The 16,367-nt window shown below is 33.9% G+C and overlaps 1 protein-coding gene across 5 annotated transcripts in view; it reads left to right on the top strand.

Annotated features, from left to right (window-relative positions):
• Positions 1–15,917, top strand: part of LOC132105489 (cGMP-inhibited 3',5'-cyclic phosphodiesterase 3A-like) — a 95,974-nt gene extending 80,057 nt beyond the window's left edge. For 3 of the 5 annotated variants that reach the window (XM_059510636.1, XM_059510634.1, XM_059510631.1), the window contains 12 exons: positions 269–378; positions 477–696; positions 4,153–4,226; positions 4,423–4,538; positions 5,915–6,052; positions 6,974–7,085; positions 7,252–7,353; positions 8,606–8,805; positions 9,922–10,125; positions 10,209–10,370; positions 13,669–13,927; positions 15,134–15,917. In XM_059510636.1, the coding sequence (XP_059366619.1) occupies positions 269–378; positions 477–696; positions 4,153–4,226; positions 4,423–4,538; positions 5,915–6,052; positions 6,974–7,085; positions 7,252–7,353; positions 8,606–8,805; positions 9,922–10,125; positions 10,209–10,370; positions 13,669–13,927; positions 15,134–15,501 (2,065 nt within the window). In that variant the 3' untranslated portion in view covers positions 15,502–15,917. The remainder of the gene's footprint in view (positions 1–268; positions 379–476; positions 697–4,152; positions 4,227–4,422; positions 4,539–5,914; positions 6,053–6,973; positions 7,086–7,251; positions 7,354–8,605; positions 8,806–9,921; positions 10,126–10,208; positions 10,371–13,668; positions 13,928–15,133) is intronic. The other 2 variants (XM_059510635.1, XM_059510632.1) reach the window with 2 other exon arrangements.
• The last annotated feature ends 450 nt before the right edge of the window (positions 15,918–16,367 follow it).

Genomic DNA, 16,367 nt, shown 5'->3' with positions numbered 1-16,367 from the left:
CTGAAGATGAACACAGAGCCGAGCCAAATTACTAAAAAGAAAAATTTAAATACAAAATGAAATCTAGTGCAAAATATTAACGATACATCTAATTCCAATACACTATAAATACCTTTATATATATTAACTCAGCATGGAAACGCACAGATATAACAATATAAATATGCTAAAATACTGAAGGCTAAACAACAAAACTAACATCTCTTTGGCAAAAAAAAAAATAAATCAACATTAATATCTCAATCATGTGTTTGCTCCTCTCCTGCAGTTTGGTGAACAGTGATTCATGGAACAACTCCCTTTCAAAGAGCAGATCTGTGTCCGCTTCATACGCTGCCTCCTCCACCACCAACCACATCTATAGCAAGAGCCGAAGAGGTACAGCGCTGTGAGTGTGTGTGTGTGTGTGTGTGTGTGTGGAGGGAAAGGAGATAAATGTGCTCTGGCAGTGCCAGTGTGATTCCTCTGCTCTTCAGCAGGTTGCCCTTCTTCCAACATCTCACCTCTGGCTTCACCCTGCCACTCTCCTCCAGTCCAGGGCACTCCGCTCACCAGCCCCACCAACAAAAGCCCTTCGGTGGAGCTGCCGGACCCTGAGCTTCCTCTGCCACGGAGCCCACACAAAGCCTTAACCCACAGTCAGAGCGCCCCCAGCTCCAGCACCTCACAATGGGTGCCGCCTTCACTTTGTAGCAGGTAAACCGCACCATTCTGCTCGGCTTCACACATTTGTGCAATGATTTTTGAGGGAAATTCGTTCAGTTTAAAGCAGAGCTTGAGGGTCCTGCAGCTGTATTGGCATCTGAAAGCACTTTTAAATTATCCCAAAATATTTAATAGTGCAGGGCGACAATTGATTGTGATTAATCACATTCAAAATAAAGGTTTTTGTGTACATAATATACGTTCATAATAATGTACATTATATATATATATATATATATATATATATATAAAGAAAGAGAGAGACACACACACATACAGTATATATTTTAGAATTTATATATAAAAATATATTTAATATATAAACACAACATATTTTTCTTAAATATATACAAGAATATCATGTACACAAAATGTTTATTCTGTAATTTTATGCTTGCATATTAATCATCTGATTCTTATGATTTAAATGGTTATTTCATATCCATTCTTGCTATAATTTATTATGTTTTTCTTTTTATTATATCTTCCAAAATATTTAATAAGCAAACATGCAGGTGTAGCATCCACAGAACTCTATGATTTCATATTTGCACATTAATTAAATTCTCATACTTTATAAATATCAATTTTCTTATATATATATTTTTTATTAAACATGCATGTGTAGCGTCCACAGAACTTAAATTTGTAATTTCATATTTTTATAGTAGTAAGAAGTTAATTCTCATGCTAGAAATATAAATTTCAGTTTTTGTTAGAAACTCTTTTGGCAGTGTATTATAAATGAAGTTTTGTTGTATAATGTAAGATATTTAGTAGACCTGCAGGTGCAGCACCCACAAAATTATAATTTCATATTTTCATATAAATTATTAAATGCTCATACTTGAAACATAAATTTTCATATCTCTGTTTATTTTTTTTATCTTGTGATTTTCCAAAGATATTTTGTTTATTACATTACTCAAAATATTTAATAAACAAAGATGTAGATGTAGCACCTACAAAACTGTAATTTAACCTTTGCATATAAATAATTTAATTCTAATACATGAAATATTAATTTTCATACCTATTTATAAAAATAAAAAAAATCTTGCTGCAATGTTTTTTTTTATTCTATTTTTATTAAATTACAAAAAATATTTCATAAACAAATATGGTGTAGCAACCAAAAAAAAAAATTATATTTGCATATAAATATTTTAATTATCATAATTGAAATAGTAATATCTATTAGATATATCTATCAAAAAAACTCCTGCATTTGTTTCTTAAAATAAAAATAAAAAACTTTAAATTTTATACTATCCAAAATATTTGATAAATATGCAGGTGTAACACTCACAAAACTCAAATCTCTAATTTTCTTAATGTAATTCACATATTTTAGATATTCATTTTCATATCTATTTTTTTAAATTAAATTTTATTATATTATCCAAAATATTTGACGATGAAACTTTCCGTTGTAGCGCCCACAGAACTCACATCTATAATGTCATATTTGCAGATAAATAGTTTTAACTGTCATACTTGAAATATACATTTTCATATAAACATTTCAATGTTTTAATATTTCGTTTTTAAACTCCTGCTGCGGCTTATTTCAAATGAGTTTGTTTTAAAATGTTATTTAATACACAAACATGCAGGTGTAGTAGCATCCACAGAACTATAATTTCATATTTACATCTTAATCATTTGCATATTAATATCTTTCTAATATCTTCGCATACTTGATATCATATGTTTTTAATAACAATTCCTGCTTTAATTTAATTCAGAACTGCTATTATACTCGTCTAGTTATTATATATTTACTTCATTTCCCTTTAAATATGTGCAAGTGTCATGTCCTGTTGTTTTACAGCAGAGAACACACCACAGCAGTCGTAAAGCCCAGCCTTTGATTAAAGAGTTACCCAAACAATATAATCGACCGCTGTTGCACAAGTCATCCTTAATGTACCACCAAATGTGTGCATTTTTTTCACTTAACAAGTCTTTTTGAGGAATTTAGCTTGTTTGGATTCCATGCCGGACTACTAATGAGTCATTTTAAGAGCGGACAGCGAGTTAATATTAATTTTGTGCCTAATTTATCACTCTGGTCACTGTTGCATGTAGTACAAGAGCGGACTGCAGCTTCAGGCCATTATGTGGTTACTGAACAACCACTGATCATTAACTGTGAAAAATACCCAACATTGTGTCTAAATATTAACAGATGGACGTACACGGTCAGATCAGTTTTGCTCATAGTGATCACTAATGTCCTGGCGATGGGACAAGGTCACCTTCCCCTTGGCCCGTAATGAATGCTGGGCACAGAGGAACAGCTTGATTGGGTTCTGTCTGGCTCGCTAATTCAGAGAGCTCAACTAAACAACAGCGACACACACACACACACACAGCACATATCATCAGGGGTTAGTCACCCAGAGAGGACGCCTCTCAATTTCAATGCAAAATATTGAAATAGGCAATCATGTAATGCATACAGTATGTATGAAACATGAAGCATAAAAACATGATGTGTAATGAACGGATTCCAGAGCCTGCGATGATGGATAGTGGCTTTTTCTTGTTCTTTAAGGAGTGTTGCTGAAATTAACATGAAATGGCATTTGCAAACACATTTTTCTATCATAATGTAGTTTATTTCTGAGTGAAGCAGGATATTCTGTGAGGAATAGAGTAGAATATGAGTTGATTTTAATCATTGGGAATTGATTCAATTCAATTCAATTAAAAAAAGCTTTAATAAAACATTATATTATATTATATTATATTATATTATATTATATTATATTATATTATATTATATTATATTATATTATATTATATTATATTAGAGTGTGAGTTAATTTTAATCATTGGTAATTGATTCAATTCAATTCAATTAAAAAAAACTTGAATAAAACATTAAATATTGTTATATTACATTATATTATATTATATTATATTAGAGTGTGAGTTAATTTTAATCATTGGTAATTAATTCAATTCAATTCAATTAAAAAAAACTTGAATAAAACATTAAATATTGTTATATTATATTATATTATATTATATTATATTATATTATATTATATTATATTATATTATATTATATTATATTATATTATATTATATTATATTATATTATTAATTGGTGTTGTTGTTATTAAAATGCAACACAAAAGCAAAATAACATAAAAAACGTCTAAAAAATGGATTATGCAATATAATTAAATAAATATATTCAAATGGATATATTGTACTGTATATATTTTAATTTACTGTTTTATACATTTATTAATTTTTATAAATCAGTTTCTGCAATACAAAAGTAAATAAATGCAAAAAATGAAATAAAATAAACAAAACAAGAAAGAAAGAAAGTGACATGATTTTATCCTTTTGGACTTGATGACGTGCTGAGATTTTTTGTAATGTTTTTTTCCTGTGTATGATTGTGTATGATTATTGTGTGTGTTGTAGCTGTGGAAGACCGTACAGTAAACTGAGACACGGGGACGGATCCATAGACGCAGGATACCGAACACAACAGTCAGGTACCGCCGCTGAATTTGCATTTAGATGCATTTCACTTACCATCCATTTTGCTGTTGTGATCTGAGATTTTACAGCTGGATCCTGGATTGAATCCGAATTCATATGTAATTGATGTCTTTATGAGTCTTTCAGAGCTGTCGGTCTGCTCCAACGTGAAATATGAGGCGTGATCAGGTTTTTTTAATAACCTTACAGACGAGCCGCTGATAATGTCGTCAGACTATGAGACCAACCACAGTGACAGCAACAACTTTGCACAGAACGAGGAGGACAGAGAGGGTCACAGGATGACCTCTCTCATCCCACCGGAGGTACAGTTAACTCCACAAATTGATTTTTTATCACTGCAATTTAGTTCTGGCAGGTAGATTTTTTTTCTGTTCAGTGTTACATGGCTAGAAGCAGTAAAATACACAGTATGAAGAGTTTCATAAAATATGCAGTATGCATATAATATGCATAATGCACAAAAATACTGCAATAGCATAGTAAATAAATAAGAGTTAATGTGCAATTCTTAGGTATATTTGATCCAGTTAAATAAACTGTCATCAAATTGTAATCAAAACTAAACACTAAAATAATATAAAATATTTTCTTCTAAACTTGTGCAACTCTCTTTCATTCATTTATTTATTTATTTTTGTATTTATTTTTTTAATACACTTTAGTATATTTGCCTCTCTGCTAGAAATTGCTGTCAACAGATTCTTTTTTCCATTCATTTCTAAATGGCAAGATAAAATGATAATGATCAAATAATACATTTTATTAAATTATAAAAATGAGTATCAGTAGATAGTGAATTTTTATTTATTTTATTTATCTTTTTACACTTAAATACTTTTTATGCATAGTTTGTATGTAATTTTGAGGCCAGGATTATAAAATGTTAATGATTAAATAATGTATTTTAATAAACAATAAAAGTACAGAGATCACATTTTCTTTTTTCTTTTTTATTATATTTGTTATATATTTAATTTTAATTATATTTTATATATTTTTATATTATATTATAACATTTATTTGTACATTTTATTGAATAAACAAGTGTAACAAGATTATTATTTAAATTTAGCAACTTTGTGTACTTTTTATTTGCTAATGTTATTATATCAGCCACACTATTAGATATTATTAGATATTGTTATGTTTTGTATTATTATGTTGCTGTTGTTGTTTTTTTTTTACTTTTTATGCATTTGTATGTCTAACTGTTGAAGCCTGGAAATTAAATGGCTGAAATTTGACCATTATGATTAAATAATTAAAAAAATTAAATAATAAAAATGATTTTTCTTAATTTTTTTCTGGTCAGTGTTAGAGGGCCTACAAGCAGCAACACAATATACAGTATAAAGTTTTGCATAAAATATGCAGCATGCATGCAATCTGCAGAAAATAAAATGCACTGAAATACAGCAACAGCTTTGTTAAGTGCAGAGTTGTTTATTTCAGTTTAACTAGACAGTCATCAAATAGTCATCAGAACCAATCACTGAGCATTTGATTAGTTTTCACTGTGGTTTGATGACAGACTCTTCTTGTGTTCTATGCTGTTTTACCTGCTCTCTGTAGTAGTTTCACATGTGCCACTTGATTGTGTAGTTATTCCAGTCATGTCTAGTGGGTTTGTTTGTTGTAAGGTGGCACCGTCTGTGATCTGAAATCATTTCCTCTGCAGGATAAGCCCATCTGGGCCCCGGAGCCGCTGGTGATGGAGGGCCTGGAGCCCCTCATGAGTCAGATCAACAACTGGAACTTCCCCATCTTCAGTCTGGTGGAGAAAACCAACGGCAGATGCGGCTGCATCCTCAGCCAGGTGACACACTGACATCTAGTGGAGATCAAGAGTACACACACACACACACACAGATCCTGACCACAGTCAAACAAATCAAACTGACACCTGACAAACTGACTCCAGTGAGGTCAGGATGATTAAACCTGACCATTACGATTGTTTTAAATAATAAAAATGAGTTTTTTTTTTTTTTACTTGAGGCCAAGATGATAATGATTAAATAACACATTTTATTAAACAGTAACACAGTGTCCGTGCTTTTTCTATTTTTACTATGATAGGTATTTGTCATATAAACTTTTTTGTAAATATTATTGAATAAACGTAATGTTTTTTTATGCATTAAATGTTTGTATGTTTTATTACATAGAAAGAAATTAGTGTCATTAGATAGGACATGTTTATTAAATTTATTAAAACTTAAAATTACAATTATATTTTGTGCATTGTTTTTATGTCTAAATGTTAAGCTCCGCAAAACTGAATGATAGTGTTTAAACAACAAATTTGATTAAAGTGCTAGAGCACATGTTCTGTTTTGAAATTATATTTTTATTATAATTTATAAATTTTATAAATTATACATTTTATTATAATTTTTTATTATATTTTTATTCAATTTTTAGTTAATATTATTGAATACACAAGTGTAAACTAGTTGTTCATTAGTGCATATATTCTATTTCGTATTCTATTTTTAATATATTTTATTTGATTAAATAATAAAAAGTTTCATTGGCTAGTATGTATTCTCAATAGTTAAAAATGTTGTGTAACATAAGAAAAATATTGATCGTTAAACATGACACACACAATGAATGTTTGAATATAAGAATAAGTATTTGCATGTGTATAAAATCGTCCACTATGTCCATTTGAGTTCTGATTCATTTCAGACACGGTTGAGAGGTTTAACCCTTCTCTCTCTCTGTGGGTTAGGTGTCTTACCGGTTGTTTGTGGATACGGGACTCTTCGAGACGTTCAAGATTCCGGTGAGGGAGTTCATGAACTACTTCCACGCTCTGGAGAACGGATACAGGGACATCCCATGTGAGCAGAAATATCATGTTAACAGTGAAATAACTGATGATGTATAACAGATGCTGTGCGCAGACCGCTTCACCTCCAGAGGAATAAATCACTTCAGCCTCTTTTTGCAGTGTTGTATCTCCCTCTAGTGATAGTTGACAGTATGAAAGCTCATCTTTCTCCACAGATCACAACAGGATTCATGCCACAGACGTCCTGCATGCGGTGTGGTACCTCACGAGTCAGCCTGTGCCTGGTTTACCTTCACTCACATCCCTGAGTGACTCGGGTAACAATCACACTTCATCACTGTTTGGATACCTTACAACAGAAATCCTTTCATGCCTGTAATTCCCAAGTACATATTTCGTTTGGTTACTACTCTTAATATAGACTTGATAAGTGTGTTTTTATATGTTTATATGTAACACTATGCTCTTGTGAGGCATCAGTGTTATTTCAGGATCATTGAGATGCTATTATAGTTTTTATTTCTATTTAAATCAGTTTGCATATTTCTGTTGCCATTTAAATTTACTTAAAAGGTTTATGTCATTTTGTGTTTTAGTCTCTTTTTTAATTTTTATAATCTATATATCTAGTCATATTTATTTATACATATATGTTTTAGTACATCAAGTTATACTAAATTAATATTGCAATGCCAACTAGCTGAAATAAAAGCTTACTTTTTATTTTGAGCTTTTATTTTTATATTTGTCTTTTTCATTTAAATTTTAGTTAGTTTTAGATATTTTGTTGTGTGGCTTTGGTTTATATATATGTGTGTGTGTGTGTGTGTGTGTGTGTGTGTGTGTGTGTGTGTGTGTGTGTGTGTGTGTGTGTGTGTGTGTGTGTGTGTGTGTGTGTGTGTGTGTGCGTGCGTGCGTGTGCGTGCGTGTGTGTGTGTGCGTCTGTGTGTGTGTATTCCAGTTTAAGATATTTTACTATAAGTTGAGAAGTGCTGCCTTGCCAACAATGAAATGAAAAGCTTATTATATTTGTTATTGTAATTTGTTTGTAGTTTTTGTCAAATTACTAAAACAATTTTAAATGAATAACAATTATATAACTACTTATGCTGAATACCTGTTATACAGTGTGAACTAATCTGCAGTTTTCATATGCATTTAACAGTGCTTTTTTATTGAAGGGATTTTTGAAGTAAATAAAAATTATTGGAATACAATTAAAAAGAAATACCATTTCAGTCATTAAATTCAATATGTTACTTTTTTCATTATTTAGTAAAGTAGATCCAATGGCAAATTTATTTCAGTATTTAATTGTAAGAGAGTGTTTTACATAAAATAAAATTAAAAAATTGGAATAGAAACAACTTTCACTCAGAAATTACTAGTCGATTTTACAAACAATTACAAAGAATTGGCAAGTGACATTCAATTAAATGTGAACTGAAACAGCATGTTATTGTGAAACATACTCCTTTATTTACAATTTGAAATCGGTTCTTACAGTATAGGTAAAAAAAACCAAGATATAATGCTGCAGCAGTGTTTGAAGGCTCTGTGTGTGTCTAGACTCTGACGGTGGACTCGCTCTCGGCCGCACAAGCTACCTGATGTCCAGGACGTATCCTGCAGAGGACGAGGGTTACGGCTCCCTGTCCGGCCTCATCCCCGCTCTGGAGCTGATGGCGCTCTACGTAGCAGCCGCCATGCATGACTACGACCATCCCGGCAGGACCAACGCGTTCCTGGTGGCCACCAGCGCTCCTCAGGTGACACTCCACACCATCATCACAGCCGTCCTGCTGTTTCCCCTCCAACCACTGATTCCCTCCTATTGTAATATTAAGCACACCTCATGCTTTCTTAGGAATCATAGAGGTACTTATACTAATTCAGAGGAAGAATAAATTACTAAAGTACCATCTAATAATTAAGAATAATGTATGTGATTTAATCAAATCAAGAACGAAGGAGACTGATGTTTGACTTCTACTTAAAAATACTGTGAAGCATAGAAGCTTTTACAGAAGTTTGACAGGATATATAATTCAATATTTATATGTATGCTGTATGTATGTACACATGCTGCATTTATTTGATCAAAAATACATTTAGAAACAGTCAAACTGTGAAGTATTATTACAATTTAAAATAACTATTTTCAATTAAAAATAAAAAATGATAAAATGTAATTTATTTCTGTGATGCAGCGCTGTATTTCCAGCATCATTACTTCAGTCTTCAGTGCCACATGATCTTCAGAAATCAGTTTCAGTTGTTATTGGTCATCAGTTATTAGTAATAGTTTTTGCTGCTTAATATTTTGTGGAATTTGTTTTTTAATTTTAAGTAAGAACTTTAATGAATAGAACATTCTCAAAGACAGCATTTATTTGAAATAGAATCCTCTGTAACATAATAAATGATTTTACTTTCACTTTTGGTTAATTTAATGTGTCCTTGCTGAATAAAAGCATTAATTTATATTTAAACACACACACACAAACATTTAAATAGTTATATTTCATTGTTTCTGTTTAAATATAATAAAGTGTTTTTAAAATTGATAATAATCGGAAATGTTTCTTTAACAGCCAATCAGCATATTAGACTGATTTCTGAAGATCATGTGACACTGAAGACTGGAGTAATCAAATCAAGTCACCATTATTTACATAGCACTTTTAACAATACAGATTGTGTCAAAGCAGCTTTACAGTATTAAATAGGAAAATGGTGTGTTAATGATGCAAAATAAAATAATTCATGTATATATGAATGCATGTATGAATATAATATATATATGTACTGGAGGAAGTGTGATATTTATTATGATATTACTATACACAACTGTTGTTTTCAAGCTTCGGTTTTTGTCTCCGAAGGCTGTTCTTTATAATGACCGCTCGGTGCTGGAGAACCATCACGCAGCGTCCGCCTGGAATCTGTTCATGTCACGGCCCGAGTACAACTTTCTGGCCAGTCTGGACCACATGGACTTCAAACGCTTTCGCTTCCTGGTCATCGAGGCCATCCTGGCCACCGACCTCAAGAAACACTTCGACTTTCTGGCTGAATTCAACGCCAAGGTGAGCACCTCTGATATCAGATACGCATATATAGAGCAACAAATGCTGTGAAGTTTATTTCTGTATGTATTTTGTGTTTGCAGGTGGGAGATGATGGATGCTCGGGCATTGATTGGACGAACGAGAATGATCGTCTGCTGGTCTGTCAGATGTGTATTAAGTTAGCGGACATAAACGGTCCGCTGAAAAGCAAGGAGCTTCATTTGCAGTGGACCGAAGGCATCGTCAATGAGTTTTATGAACAGGTCAGTGTTGCTCCTGCATGCATGTTTACGTCTGAAGTCGTTTTTGAGCTGTTCGGTCACAGGAGAGACAAACAGGAAGCTCTCACAATGACTAAGTGCCTGGGGACCACACCTCGCGCTCATAGTAAGTGTAACCTCACAGAGGCTAAGCGACATCTCGCTGTCATTCCCATCAAGGGGATGGAGAGGATGGCAGGGATACGCTGTTGCCTGGCAACCGTCCACATCCTCCTCAAGGAACACCTTCACAGCCGTAATGATGAATGTAGGGCAGAAAGTAAGCAAAGTTTAACAGCGGTCCGGTCTGCTGGAAATGATGGAGAGCATTTGCTGGCAAAACTAGCCATTCAGTGACAGTAAATGCTGATGTTTGGCCAATTAAAGTTGTCATGACACCTCTTGATTCTATACACTTTGTTCTAAAGAATAAAATGTTTGGAGTCATTCATCAAAACATTATTCTTTCGTTTAGCTAACGTCATCAACCTTTGTCTTTTCTCTTTTACGCCACTCATCTTTTACTGTTGGATAAAACTGAATCCTGCGCTGCATTTTGTCCATTTAAAATCCTTTATCAACCAGAAATATGTCAAATTAGAAGAGTAAACACTGCACTACAAGAAATCGAATATTTTAGTCTTGTTTTCCAGTACAAATATCTCAACATTTTTATTATAAGATACAATTACTTGAGGAGCAAGATGACATATGACATTTTAAGTCTTGTTCTCTGTAAAAATGTAGTGAGACTTATATATATAAGTCTATATATATATATAAAATAAATCAGTAGGGTCTTACAAATAAACTTAATTCATATTCAGGGAATCAGTTTTCTGACCCTATTGGTGGATATGTTTTCATATTTAAAGCATAAACATAAACTTCAGAAAAGTTATTAAATAAGTAAATATAAAATAATCATGCATTTTATATATATATAGAGAGAGAGAGAGAGAGAGAGAGAGATGATTATGTATATACTATATATATATCACTTTACATATCTCACAATTTGTAATTTAGTTTGTTTAAAACAAAACAAAAAGCATCTTTCAGTGGTTTCAGAAATATATATATATAATGGAAAACAAGACAAAAATATAAAGAAAGACACTTGCTCTCGTCAATGATCAAATACCACTTTTACTATTTTCAAAGGCTAAATGTTGTGTGCATGTTTGTTTTACAAAGGTTTATACTTACCCTAATTAAAGTGCATTGATTATTAGCATAATATTGGCCAGACCAGTAGACTGACCGCTGCGGTACATCGTGCGCGTCATGATTTAGAGTTAGCGTTTCTCAAAGAGCTGAGGGCTTGTTTGGATGCCGGCGATGAGTAATAAAACACTGCGTCTATTATTGTGAGGAACACAGAGTGAGGATGACCCAGTTGTGTCAGGACCCCGTCACAGAGCTACAGAAGCGTCATATGACCACCCCTGGCCATATTCAGAGCATTTCAAAAGGGACCAGGAATTATATGCTTCAAAGGAGCCTGTTTTCTCCCCTGCCTGTTTCGTTTCTTGAATGATTCATCTCTCCTGCACTTCTGAGCAGCACCTGACAGAACACAGCGCACATACATCACTGCCCTCTGATGACATCACCGCGCGGTTGCCACGGCAACATGAGACCTACCCGTTGTTATGCCGCTCTCATTGTTTATTTCCAGGTACTGCGGAGTATATGTTTTCACACCTACTATATGAGCTTCTTCCGATCTCTGATTCATTATTTTCTGAAATAAATAATGAAAAGGCCAGACCTCGCGTGGCTGGATGCATCCCCCCGTCCATGCGACCATGACCTAGTTTCATGTCTGTGAAGTATGTTTCTCTCCTGAACTGGAAAAATCCAATCAAGTGTGTGACTCTTCAGCTGCGCTTGAATATACTGAGCATACTGTTCCCTGCCTGGTTATATCGTCATTTGTTTAATGTGATAGATGAGTATAAAATAGCTGCCGCATAAATAGTTTTCTTTAAAAATGTGATTCAAATGCTTCAAATCAGGTATCAGTCAGTATCTGGAGCATTTATGAATCTCTTTAGAATTCTCAGGATGAATTCTAAAGAATTTTTTCATACTGATTAAAATAGTGTATAGGCTAATGTAAGTCACTTTGGATAAAAGCGGCTGCTAAATGCATGAAGATGTGAAATGATGTGATACTGATTTCATCTGCTTGCTAATATAAGGAATGCTGTCTGGTGACATCAGTTCCCATGATGCTCTTCTTCCAAAATGCTGCAAAAAGTGCAGATAAAGGACCATTTTAGTTTCAGTTAATTTAATTTGGTTCCAGATGATTTTATTTATAGTCCAATGGAAGGTTGTTTCCGCCAGGGGACCAAAAATATTAAAAAGCTACAGTGATTGCAACTTTTATCTCACAATTCAGACTTTGTTGTAATAGTAAAGCATAAACAAAGAGATATAAACTGGCAATTATGTAAAAAATCAGAATTGCAAAAAAAAAAAAAGTATCACAATTTCACATTTCCGTGTGAGGTTAACATTTTCCATTTTGATTTCCATCACAATCTGTAGATCAGGACACACTTATTACACGTAAATTATAATGACAGTCTTTTATTAGTGCCAAATCAAAATCTGACTTTTTTTGGAAATCTGTGAAATCTGAAATTTTTACTTTTTATCTCATAATTCAGACTTTGTTTCACGTAATTCTGAGTTTATATCTCGCACTTCTGTTTATGTCCTGCAATTCTGCATTTAAATCTCACAATTCTGAGTTTATACCTCGCAATTCTGAATTCTGAAACAGTCAAAAATGTGAGTTAAAAATGTGAGGCATTTTCCCTGGCAATCACTAAGTCAATATGAAACAAGATTTGTAAACCGTTTTACTTCTATAATGTGGGCAGACCATGATTTATCTATTAGAAATGGTCCAATCCGAATTGATTGAATCATAAAAATGAATGTTCTGTTGCAGAGTTTGCAGCCTAAAAGTCAATCATAAAAGTAAATAATCATTCTGATTCTTAAAGAATAGGTAAGTCCACACCATAACCATAATGACAAAGAGAAACAATATCGTTGGAATCACTTCCAGAATGATTTCTTCCATCTGCTGAATGATAAAAACATTTACAACCAATCAGAATCCATCCTGCTTTAAAGAGCTTGAGCAATTAAAACAGAGGTGTCAAACTCAATTCCTGGAGGACCACAGCCCTGAAGAGTTTAGCTCCAACCCCTGGTTACCAAATAAGCCAGGCTTATTATTTTGACTTATTTTGAACCAAATTTCATTCTGGTGTTTCAGGGAGATGAAGAGTCCAGTTTGGGCCTTCCCATCAGCCCCTTCATGGACCGCTCAGCACCGCAGCTGGCCAAACTGCAGGAGTCCTTCATCACTCACATCGTGGGGCCTCTCTGCAGCTCATACGATTCAGCCGCCCTCATGCCCGGCCACTGGGTCGACCCTCTGCCCAAAGAGGACGAGGATGCTGAGGAAGAGACGGATGAAGAGGAGGAGGAAGACACACCGGAGGAAGACACCTCCACCAGCTCCGAACTTTCCCGTCAGTTCACGTTTTTCTCCTCAAACATTATATCAAGTACAAAATCTGGTCCAAATTGCATTGATGTAGGAGCGTGGACAGTTCAGTTTTAGACTGAACTGAATTGAAGCTGAAAATGAACACAAACTGACATATGGGGAGTTAAAATATCCCTTTTGATTTAGTAGGACACACTTATTTGACGTAAATTGATCGCAGACTTTTTCTTTTTTTGAATATTAAATATTATTTATGTGGATCAGTATGTATTTGAGAAGACGTTGTATGTCTGATTTTCTTTTTCAATTATTTTTTTTTCACTTTCTTGTGCAGTAATTCTCTGCAAAAACTAAAACTGATGACATCACTTAAAGCTGCTAGTCGAATAAGACAAACTATATTTGCGATACAAAAAAAATAAATGTATATGATTGCTTACTTTGCATTTAATCTAATTACTTTAATTTGTAATTACTTTTTGAATATTAAATGTTATCTATGTGGATCAGAGATATTTAATCAGTAGAAACACATTGCCATGTCTGTTTTTTACTTTTATATGCAACATATCTCTTCAAAAAAGTAATCACTGCTAAAACAAACTATATTTGCAATACTAAATAATATACAGTTAACATTTGAAGTGGATCAAAACCTTTCATCATCGTTTCCTAAAACCTAAAACCAAAATGCGTTCTTGTCTTAGGACAGGTTTGATTAATTTTTTCGATCAAACGTTGACTTCTATATTTAAAATAAATATATAAAATTGTGTTTTTGCATTAATTTGATTTATTTTATAGATATCAATTACTTTTTATGTGGATCAGTGTGTATTTAAGCAGTGAAGATATAAGATAAAATATGTCTTTGGATTCATTTAATTCAATGATTTGTTTAAAATGATTTTATATATATCAAATATTATGTGCATGTCTTTAAATGTGTATTTAAGAAATAAAAACATTACTTGTTTACTTTAATATGCAACATTTCTCTACAAAAACCAAATTTAAATTCATCACTTAAAGTGGTCAAATATTTATTTTATGAATATTAAATATTATATATGTGGATCGATGTGTATTTAAGAATTGAAGGTGCACTGCATGTCTGATGTTTTTGTTTTTATATGCAGCATTTCACTACAAAACAAAAAAGTCCTCATTATTGCTGCTAATGTGAAGAAGCCGTTAACACTCTCTTTGCTTAATGTGTTTACTGTAGAGAAACCAGCACCCAAGAAACGACGGAAAGTGTTCTGCCAGATCACCCAGCACCTGCTGGAGAACCACGAAATGTGGAAGAAGGTCATCGCTGAAGAGTCCCAAAGCCAGACAGAAGGGGAGGAGTCCACATGTCTCACTAGCACCCCTGAGCCAATCCTAGCCATCGATGAGGAGGAGGAGGAGCCAGGGAGCAAAGAGGAGCCTGCAGACGACCAGGAGGAGGAGGAGGAGAGTCCTGTACCTGACGAGACACATGAAACAGAGGAAACAGATGGCGAGACTTTAGAGGAAGCGGACGAGACTGTAGAAGACGACGCAGATTTTATTGGAAAACGAGAGGAAGACGAGAAAGAGGATCCGGAATGAATGACGTCGTCTTAAAATGTTTTGTCAGCAAGGGAGACTTCTAAGAAATGGTTGCCAGCACATCACTTAGACACAACACTGTAGATGCTTGGGGAACATGTGCCTAAAGGAAACAGGGTGGGACGGGGTGGTTCGGGAGGAAGGGTTTGACTAACAATGAGCAGGCGGTGAACTTTTGAGGTTTGATGCTAAAATTGACCAGGACAAGGAGTTCTGCAGGGGGTTTCCTATATTTTCTAGACTTACGTTGGTCGGTTTTGTAAGTCCTTCTCCAGCTGCACCTTAACCCCCAAAACTACGACAGGGGTCCCAGTGACCTGAAGTTTTGGAGGCTCAACAAGCATTTCAGAGGAGCTCAGTGTCCAAGTCGGGGAAACGAGAAACCAATCCACCATGACTCTCGCCGGTTGGCGTATCCCATCGTTGGCAGCTGACGAAAGCAAACACTCCAGAGACTGCATGCGTTTGGGAAAAGATACACTTTGTGTGTTTGCGTGTCTGTTTTGCCATTGCTCTTTCTTTTTTCCTTTCATCACTACAGCAAACGCTTGCTCCACTGTCTCATTTCCGAAGGCGTCGAGCCGAATGCTTGTCATTCCCTTCCCTCACCTTTTTCCCTCGGCATTCCACGAGCTGAGATTTTGCGTTTCTCAGGATCAGACTGTTTTCAGATAACTGTACAATGAGTCATAGGTTTTTACAGACTTTATTGCAGCTTTCTAATCTTTTGGATCTTGATTTGTGGATAAAGGGAATCTTTTTTTGTTGTTTTTAAAGCTGTAACTTCTTCAAAACGCCAATGGCCTTTTAGCCCAATCGTTGTTTTACCAGGTGATTTGATATATATACACAATACATACGCCGTG

The sequence above is a fragment of the Carassius carassius genome, chromosome 26 (genome assembly GCF_963082965.1).
Source record: "Carassius carassius chromosome 26, fCarCar2.1, whole genome shotgun sequence".
Taxonomy (NCBI): domain Eukaryota; kingdom Metazoa; phylum Chordata; class Actinopteri; order Cypriniformes; family Cyprinidae; genus Carassius; species Carassius carassius.
The sequence above is the reverse complement of the archived record's forward strand: the minus strand, read 5'-3'. Positions and strand labels throughout refer to the sequence as shown.